We start from the raw sequence: 10,000 nt of genomic DNA, 5'->3' as shown, positions 1-10,000 counted from the left end.
GTAGAGAGCATGCTGACCGCTTGCATCGTGGCTTGGTTCGGCAACTTGAGTGCCCTGGAGAGGAAAAGTCTACAAAAAGTAGTAAACACTGCCCAGTCCATCATCGGCTCTGACCTGCCTTCCATCGAGGGGATCTATCGCAGTCGCTGCCTCAAAAAGGCTGGCAGTATCATCAAAGACCCACACACCATCCTGGCCACACACTCATCTCCCTGCTACCTTCAGGTAGAAGGTACAGGAGCCTGAAGACTGCAACGTCCAGGTTCAGGAATAGCTACTCCCCCACAGCCATCAGGCTATTAAACTCAACTCAAACAAAACTCTGGACATTAATAGACCATTATCTGTTATTTGCACTTGATCAGTGTATTTATACATGTGTGTATAATTTATAAAATGGCATATGGACACACTGATCTGTTCTGTAGTCAATGCCTACTATTTATCCAGCACAGAAACAGGCCCTTCGGCCCACTGAGTGCCCTTCTATTCTAGTCCCATTTCCCAGCACTTGGCCTGGGTAAACCAAAGGATAATTTGTGGCCAAGATGGTCCCTGGGTCTATTTGAACATTAGTAGCATTCAGCAATGGCCACCTGCAAATATCTCGATAAGTTATTTTCAAGGGCGACTTAAACTTAAATGGTCACTGTTTTCTTTGACATAAAAGAGGAATCTAAGTCTCACTGCTGGAAGTGTCATCTCCTTATTGACAATGACATTGGCTGTGTACTGAGTGAAGCATAGCTTGAGCTTGGCAAGGACACAGTGCTCCACCTGGTGGCAGTGTGTGGCGTGCCAGCCCGGCCCAGCCCGCTCCACTCTAGCCTGCCACCCGACTACCATGCCCAGCCACTGGCTAGGCTGCAAACCAAAGCTGCCTGATCAATCCACACACACACACACTCACAGTCACACACACACACACATACGCACACAGATGCACACACCACACACTCACAGTCACACACACCACACACTCACAGTCACACACACACACACTCACAGATACACACACACACACACACACACAGTCACACACTCACACACACAGTCACATACACACACACACACGCACACATGCACACACCACACACTCACAGTCACACACACAGACACACACACACTCACAGATACCCACAGTCACGCACGCACGCACACACATACACACACACACACACTCAGTCACATACACACACACACTCACAGCGCAGTCACACGCACACGTAGATACACTCACACAAATACATGTACACACACACACACTCAGTCACATACACGCATGCACACCCACACATATGCACACACAGTCCAACACACACACACATATACAGACACGTACGCATACACTCACAAACACACACACACACACACACACACAAATACATGCACAGACACGCATGCATACACTCACAGACTCACACACAGGCATATACACAGAGTCTCCACTCAGAAAACACACGTTTACAAGCAACTGCATTTAGACAGTCAGAACATTTTTTCACTCAGGGTGGAAATGTCAAAGACTCGAGGGTACAGCTTTAAGGCGATGGGGGAAAAGATTTAATAGGAATCTGAGGGGTAACTTTTTCCACACAGAGGGTGGTGGGTGTATGGAACGAGCTGCCGGAGGAGGTAGTTGAGGCTGGGACTATCCCAACGTTTACGAAACAGGTACATGGACAGGTGGACACAAAATGCTGGAGTAACTCAGCGGGTGAGGCGCATATCCACGCGCCTCTTAAACACCACTATCGTCTCCGCCTCCACCCCAACCCCTGGCAGCGTGTTCCAGGCACCCACGACCCTCTGTGCATATGGAGGGACATGTGCAGGTTGATAAGAGTTGGTCTTGGCATCATGTTCAGCACAGACAGGGTGGGCCGAAGGGCCTGTTCCTGTGCCGTACTAGGTTTAAATAAAGTGGTTTGTTAATACTGAGAGTGGCTTGCAGAGAGATCCCAGAAGCAGGGACCACACAGTTTAAGAATAAGGGGTACGCCATTTGGAACGGAGACGAGGGAACACTTTTTCACACAGAGAGTTGTGAGTCTGTGGAATTCTCTGCCTCAGAGGCCGGTGGAGGCCGGTTCTCAGAGAGAGAGCTAGATAGGGCTCCTGAAGATAGCGGAGTCAGGGGATATGGGGAGAATTGGGGATGATCAGCCATGATCACATTGAATGGCGGTGCTGGCTCGAAGGGCCGAATGGCCTCTACTCCTGCACCTGTTGTCTATTGTTCTGTCCTGTGAACTAACTCATGTTAGAGGGGCCACATTGACTGGAGGGGGTTGTAACATTTGGAATTGTATCGAGCTTTCTGGGTCAGGGTGAACCTCTCCTGTGGTGAGTCTGCTCGTTCTAAACGCTCTCTGAATCTATTTCAAGCTCTGATATCATAGGGGTGGCTTCAATGCCAACTGACTCAACCCCGACAGATCCTTTGAAATTGAACGATCGTCCTGTGATTGTCCCTCCTCCCTTTACAGCATCCAATCAAATCCACAAACCTTTGAAAGGCACAAAAAAGTCACCTCTGCTTAAGTTTTGAGATACAGCACGGAAACTGGGTCCGTGCCGACCAGCGATCCCCGCACTAGTTCCGTGTTACCCCACTCTCTCATCCACTCCCTCCCTAAGGGGGCAATTTACAGAGCGGCTGATCAACCCGCATACCGCGCACGTCTTTGGGATGTGGGAGGAAACCGGAGCAACGTGCAAACTCCACACACGCAGACGTCAGGATCGAACCCGTGTCTCTGGCGCAGCGAGGCGGTGCCGCTACCCGCTGTGCCACAATGATGCCAACGTGCTGGTCTCTCCCTGCCAATCTTACCCCTCCGGGGAATTGGCGGTGGGGGGCAGGGGTGGGAATCTTTTGTGAGCCCACAGCACGATACAACGGGAGATTGGGCAACTCCACCGTGATGCGTCCATGGGGATATCGTACCCGGGTAGCTGCTGGTGGGTGAGTGGCATCAGTCAAAGAGCTGGCATGCAAGGTGGCACCCTGCCCTGCAAAACCTTGCGACTTGGGAACTTTCATGACTGGAGATGAAGGATTCTGACCCATAGGACGGCCACGGTGGCACAGCGGTAGAGTCGCCGCCTCACAGCGCCCGAGACCCGGGTTCCATCCCGATTACGGGTGCTGTCTGTGCGGAGTTTGCACGTTACCCCCCGTGGGTTTTCTCCTGGCGCTCCGGTTTCCTCCCACACACACTCCACAGACGTGCGGGGTTTGTAGACTAACTGGCCTCAGTACAGATTGTAAATTGGCCCTAGTGTGTGCAGGGCGATGCTATTGTACCGTGGGAGTGATCGCTGGTCGGCACGGACTCGCTGGGCCGAAGGGCCTGCTGTGTCACTAAACCCTGAGCACAAACCAGCCGGAAGCCATTGTTTTTTTGAAGGCAGCCACTAATGAAATCTGTCCCCCCTCTAATTAGAGTCCCAATCGCAACGGCGAGGTTGAATTTGGCGGGTGACGTGAGAAGGAACTGGATGAAGCCAAAGCAGTCATTTGAAGTTGCGTTCTTTTTTTTTTTTTTTTTTTTTTTTTTTTTTTCGTTTTGTCCTCGTTTCATTATCGTGTTCCCACAAAAGGTCATTAAAAAGGAGAAAGGAACAGAAGTGAGATTGCACTCAGCACCGCAGCATTGTAAAATTGTCAGACAAGAGCAAAATCAATGTAAGATCGCGACTGTACATGGTCGTAGCTCTCACCCAAGTGATGGCCAAGAACCTGCCATTTTTTTTTTTTTTACAAAAAAAACCAAAAAAACCAAAAAAAAAAATGTTTTTATCAAGGCTAAAAAGACATCTGATGTGTAATATTCTCCTCTGTCACTCTGAGCAGATTCAGAATGCTTAAATAATGATTTGCGATAGATTTTCCAAAAAAATATGCTCTCTTTCCTGTAACAAAATAAACCTCTTTTTCACACATTCTGTCAGCAGTTTGGTATGTCTGGTTAGTTTGAAGTAGAAAGTTTATCAAAATAGCTGTGTTTTTTTTTCTTTCTTTGTTGAATGTCTTACAAATAAAAGGAAAAGCTTTACTGTGTGTGTTTTTTTTTGTTTCCAAATCTTGTGCAAAAAAAATTTCTCTGTGATTTTTGTTTGCCCCTCTCCAGAGCAGTTTTGTGTTTCCGTCTCACTGCGGTTCAGGAGAGCTGGTCTTCCACCGTCTCACGCTCATGTCTGCAAAGGAAGAGGCCGGGGGTCAGAGAGTTCATCGAGGCACAGCGCGCACGGGCACTTTGTGTCAACCGCCCCATTTATACCCCCACCCCCACCGATTCTACACACACAATTTTTCCAGAGGGGACAATTAAAGGGCCTGTCCCACTTTCACAACCTAATTCACGTACAGGGTCTTGGTGAGACCACACCTGGAATATTGCGTACAGTTTTGGTCTCCTAATCTGATGAAAGACATTCTTGCCATAGAGGATTTGAGTATAGGAGCAGGGAGGTTCTACTGCAGTTGTACAGGGTCTTGGTGAGACCACACATGGAGTATTGTGTACAGTTTTGGTCTCCTAATCTGATGAAAGACATTCTTGCCATAGAGGATCTGAGTATAGGAGCAGGGGAGGTTCTACTGCAGTTGTACAGGGTCTTGGTGAGACCACACCTGGAGTATTGCGTACAGTTTTGGTCTCCTAATCTGAGGAAAGACATTCTTGCCATAGAGGATTTGAGTATATGAGCAGGGAGGTTCTACTGCAGTTGTACAGGGTCTTGGTGAGACCACACCTGGAGTATTGTGTACAGTTTTGGTCTCCTAATCTGATGAAAGACATTCTTGCCATAGAGGATTTGAGTATAGGAGCAGGGAGGTTCTACTGCAGTTGTACAGGGTCTTGGTGAGACCACACCTGGAGTATTGTGTACAGTTTTGGTCTCCTAATCTGATGAAAGACATTCTTGCCATAGAGGATTTGAGTATAGGAGCAGGGAGGTTCTACTGCAGTTGTACAGGGTCTTGGTGAGACCACACCTGGAGTATTGTGTACAGTTTTGGTCTCCTAATCTGAGGAAAGACATTCTTGCCATAGAGGATTTGAGTATAGGAGCAGGGAGGTTCTACTGCAGTTGTACAGGGTCTTGGTGAGACCACACCTGGAGTATTGTGTAGTTTTGGTCTCCTAATCTGAGGAAGGACATTCTTGCCATAGAGGGAGTACAGAGAAGGTTCACCAGACTGATTCCTGGGATGTCAGTACTTTCATATGAAGAAAGACTGGATAGACTCGGCTTGTACACGCTAGAATTTAGAAGATTGAGGGGGGATCTTATAGGAACTTACAAAATTCTTAAGGGGTTGGACAGGCTAGATGCAGGAAGATTGTTCCTGATGTTGGGGAAGTCCAAGACAAGGGGTCACAGTTTAAAGATAAGGGGGAAATCTTTTAGGACCGAGATGAGAAAAACATTTTTCACACAGAGAGTGGTGAATCTCTGGAACTCTCTGCCACAGAAGGTAGTTGAGGCCACAGTTCATTGGCTATATTTAAGAGGGAGTTAGATGTGGCCCTTGTGGCTAAAGGTATCATGTGGTATGGAGAGAAGGCAGGGATGGGATACTGAGTTGGATGACCAGCCATGATCATATTGAATGGCGAATGGTGCAGGCTCGAAGGGCCGAATGGCCTCTACTCCTGCACCTATTTTCTATGTAGGTCGGGGCGTTTTTCTGGCCAGCAAGTTTCCACACGTCAGCGTCGCAGTGTCTGAATGTCGCCATTGTATGATCAAGCTCCAGTTAAGGGCCGTCCCACTTTCACGACCTAATTCACAACCTTTTTTTACACGTGGACGTTTTTCATCAGGCTAGAAAAACGCCCCGACCTACGTGATGCCACGAGTAGCTACGACTAGCATCACAGCCAGCGATCACGCCGCACGCTAGCACTATCCTACACACACACACTAGGGACAATTTACAATTTACAGAAGCCAATTAACCTGCACGGAGTGTGGGAGGAAACCGGAGCACCCGGAGAAAACCCACGCAGGTCACGGGGAGAAAACGTGCAAACTCCGTACAGACAGCGCCCGCGGTCAGGATGGAACCCGGGTCTCTGGCACCGTGAGGCAGCAACTCTACCGCCTTGCCACCGTGCGGCCTAAGATGGGTGGAAGCCTTCACAGCGCGAGTGAGCGAGGGGGGGTGGCGGTGGGGGAAGTGGGTGGAGAGGGGGAGATGGGGGGGGGGGGGGGGGGGGGGGGGAGGCAGAGGAGAGGGGGGGAGGTGGGGTAGCGTGTGTGTGCGGTACCTCAGGTTTACTTGCTGTGCTGCTGGTAGGATAGCTTGCGGGGTCAGAGGTCGTTTCCAGAGAAACCTGCTGCTGGACGTTGGGTTCCTGCAATGGGGTAAGGTGGAGATGTCACACACACACAGTGGCCGTCACACAGAGAGAGAGAGAGAGAGAGAGAGAGGGCGGAGAGAGAGAGAGAGGGGAATATATAGAGGGAAGGGGAGAGACGGGGAGGGAGAGCGGAGAGAGAGAGAGGGGGGGGGGGGAGGAGAGGTGGGAAGAGGGGAGTAACTCAGCGGGTCAGGCAGCATCTCTGAATTAACATGGATAGGATGATGCTTCAAAGAGTGCTGGAGTAACTCAGCGGGTCAGGCAGCATCTGTGGAGAACATGGATAGGTGACGTTTCACAGAGTGCTGGAGTAACTCAGCGGGTCAGGCAGCATCTGTGGAGAACATGGATAGGTGACGTTTCACAGAGTGCTGGAATAACTCAGCGGGTCAGGCAGCATCTGTGGAGCACATGGATAGGTGACGTTTCACAGAGTGCTGGAGTAACTCAGCGGGTCAGGCAGCATCTGTGGAGCTAAGGAAATAGGTAACGTTTCGGGTCGAAACCCTTCCGGGTTTCGGCCCGAAACGTTGCCTATTTCCAGAAGGATTTCGGCCCGAAACGTTGCCTATTTCCTTCGCTCCATAGATGCTGCTGCACCATTACTCAGCGGGCCAGGCAGCATCTGTGGAGAACATGGATAGGTGACGTTTCACAGGTAAATTACGAGATGTGCAGAGAGGGTAGACAGTCAGAACCTTTTTCTCATGGTGCAAAATCCTACAGTGTACAAAATCATGAGAGGAATAGATCGGGTAGATGCACAGAATCTCTTGCCCAGAATCGAGGACCAGAGGATATAGGTTTAATGTGAAGGGGGAAAGATTTAATAGGAATCTGAGGGGTAACTTTTTCACACAGAGGGTGGTGGGTGTATGGAACGAGCTGCCAGAGGAGGTAGTTGAGGCTGGGACTATCCCAACGTTTAAGAAACAGTTAGACAGGTACATGGATAGGACGGGTTTGGAGGGATATGGGCCAAACGCAGTCAGGTGGGACTAGTGTAGATGGGACATGTTGGCCAGTGTGGGCAAGTTGGGCCGAAGGGCCTGTTGCTGTGCTGTACTGTCCTGTTCCTGGTTCCGGGGCAAATGGGCTGGGCTCGGTTCGGGGTCACTCCAGCGGAGGGGGCTGGAGGGAGCGGCGAGGCGAGGCGGGACAAAATGGCCGCCCAGCAGGTGAAGGCGCGCGCGGGGCTTACCTCGACAGACACGTTGGACGGAGGCATGGGGTTGTACTGGGGAATGTACGTCCCTTGTATCGCCGTGGTGGCAGGCAGGTACTGCAAAAGGACAAAGCCGTTAGTACAGGCAAGGTGACAAAGCAACGCTCCACACAGGCTCACACCCAACCCTCTGGAACCCTCTGGGAGGGGGGGGGGGGATGGGGGTGGGGGAGGGGGTGGGGGTAGGGGGAGGGGTGGGGGGGGGGGTTGGGGGGGGGGGTGGGGGAGGGGGAGGGGGGGGTGGGGGGGGGTGGGTGGTGGGGGAGGGGAATGGGTGGGGGGGGAGGGGGGGAGGGGGGATGGGGATGGGGGATGGGGGAGGTGGGGAGGGTGATGGGTGTGGGGGGGAGGGGGGATGGGGATGGGGATGGGGATGGGGAGAGGGGGATGGGGATGGATTGCCCCTCTTCTAGGATGTGGAGGGGGAGGTGGGTGGGGGGGGGGGGGGGTGGGGAGGGGGTGTGGTGAGATTGCCCCTCTTCTAGGCAGTGAGGGGGTGGGTGGATTTCCCCTCTTCTAGGCAGTGGCGATAGGAGGGGGGAGGAGGGGAGGGGGGGTTGAGGGAGGGGGATGGGGGCAGGGATAGGTTGGGGAGGGGGGGGGGAGGGGGTGGGAGAGATTCTCTTCTAGGGGGCGATAGGAGGGGGGATGGGGGGACGATGGGGGAGGGGAGGGGGTGTGAGGGGGGGGAATGGGGGGGGGAGGGGGCGGGTGAGGGGAGGGGTGAGGAGGGGGTGGGGTGAGATTGCCCCTCTTCTAGGCAGTGGAGACGAAGGGAACGTGCGCCTACTATTCAATCTTTATTTTGGCAACTTATCCACAAGCCGGGCTCGACGTAGTGGGCCAAGTCTACATGCCATGTAGAGCAGGATGCATTTGGCAAAGTGACACATAACAGGTGCCAGGATAGTGTCCGTGTGCGGGGGGGTCGCTGGTCGTCGTGGGCCGTGGGCCGAAGGGCCTGTTTCCGCGCTGGATCTGGCGAGCGGTGGGTGGGGGGGAGGGGTTGGTTGTGGGCCACACTGCCAGGCGGCACTTACCGCTCCCGCACTGCCCAGGGAGAGATGGCTGAGCTGCTGGGTTAATGGTCCCATCATTGACGTGGGCTGCATCGACATGGTGTGATCCATCGTGGGGGTGAGCACTGCTCCCTGCAGGAGCAAAGGGCAACGCTGACAATGAGCCTTTACCCCCCCATTCCCCAGTCCCCCTCGCCATCATCAGCCCCCCCCACCCCCCCCCCCTCCCCACGCAAAGGGGGTCTCCCATCTCCCCTCCTGGGGTACACCGCAGGGGCCCGGCCCGCCCCGCAGAGAGAGAGGGGGGAGGTCGGAGTGAGAGAGATAGAGAGAGGGGGGTCAGAGAGAGAGGGGGGGGGTCAGAGAGAGAGAGAGAGAGAGGGGGTCAGAGAGAAGGGGGGGGGTCAGAGAGAGAGAGAGGGGGGGGTCAGAGAGAGAGAGAGAGGGGGGGGTCAGAGAGAGAGAGGGGGGGTCGGAGAGAGAGAGAGGGGGGGTCAGAGAGAGAGAGAGAGAGGGGGGTCGGAGAGAGAGAGAGGGGGGGTCAGTCGGAGAGAGAGAGGAGGGGGGGGGGGGGAGAGAGAGAGAGAGGGGGGGTCAGAGAGAGAGAGAGGGGGGTCAGAGAGAGAGAGAGGGGGTCAGAGAAAGAGAGGGGGGTCAGAGAGAGAAGAGAGGGGGGGTCAGAGAAAGAGAGAGGGGGGGGGTCGGAGAGAGAGAGGGGGGGGTCGGAGAGTGGGGGGGGGTCAGAGAGTGAGGGGGGCCGTTGTGGAGAGAGGAGGGGTACATCGAGAATGTAGGGGGGGGGCCCAGCGGGGTGGGGCTGCCGAGAACTAAGGAGGTGCGGGGGGCCCAGTTCGCAGACGACAAGATTGTTTGATGAGCCAGACATGTGTCAACTCTAGTGTGCTGCCGTGGTGAAGTCTAATACGTGATTTTACCAGGGTGTGTGTGTGTGCAAAAGAAAGCATTTCACTGCACCCCGGGACGTGTGACGATGCCATATCGTTGAACTAGTGGTTAGGCTTCGGGCCTAGGTGGGTGTTGACTGTGACACAGTGGGGCAGCATCACCGTCCGAGATGGCACCTTCCACAATCGTATATTTACCCCCCGGTACAGGTCCACTGACACGGTCGTCGGGGGTTACGGGAGGTTACGAAGGCAGGAAGATGGGGTTGGGAGGGAGAGATAGATCAGCCGTGATTGAATGGCGGAGTGGACTGGATGGGCCGAATGGCCTCATTCTGCTCCTATCGCCTATGAAATTTAACGTCCCCAGATTCTCCTCCCCTTTAAGTTCCTTCCTCAAAACCTCCCGGTTGCCAACCATTTTTAACTCCCCTTCCCATTCCCACACTGGCCTTTCTGTCCTGGGCCTCCTCC

General features: G+C 53.4%; 1 protein-coding gene across 3 annotated transcripts in view; it reads right to left on the bottom strand.

Moving 5' to 3' along the window:
- Positions 1 to 3,692: 3,692 nt before the first annotated feature.
- rbms2b (RNA binding motif, single stranded interacting protein 2b) overlaps positions 3,693 to 10,000 on the bottom strand; it is an 85,765-nt gene continuing 79,457 nt past the window's right edge. For all 3 annotated transcript variants that reach the window (XM_055664472.1, XM_055664473.1, XM_055664474.1), the window contains 4 exons: positions 8,643 to 8,753; positions 7,579 to 7,659; positions 6,285 to 6,371; positions 3,693 to 4,203 (listed from right to left, as the gene is read on the bottom strand). In XM_055664472.1, coding sequence (XP_055520447.1) covers positions 4,198 to 4,203; positions 6,285 to 6,371; positions 7,579 to 7,659; positions 8,643 to 8,753 — 285 coding nt within the window. In that variant the 3' untranslated portion in view covers positions 3,693 to 4,197. The remainder of the gene's footprint in view (positions 4,204 to 6,284; positions 6,372 to 7,578; positions 7,660 to 8,642; positions 8,754 to 10,000) is intronic.

This window comes from Leucoraja erinacea, chromosome 40, assembly GCF_028641065.1.
Source record: "Leucoraja erinacea ecotype New England chromosome 40, Leri_hhj_1, whole genome shotgun sequence".
Taxonomy (NCBI): Eukaryota; Metazoa; Chordata; class Chondrichthyes; order Rajiformes; family Rajidae; genus Leucoraja; species Leucoraja erinaceus.
This window is presented reverse-complemented; position numbering and strand designations above follow the sequence as displayed.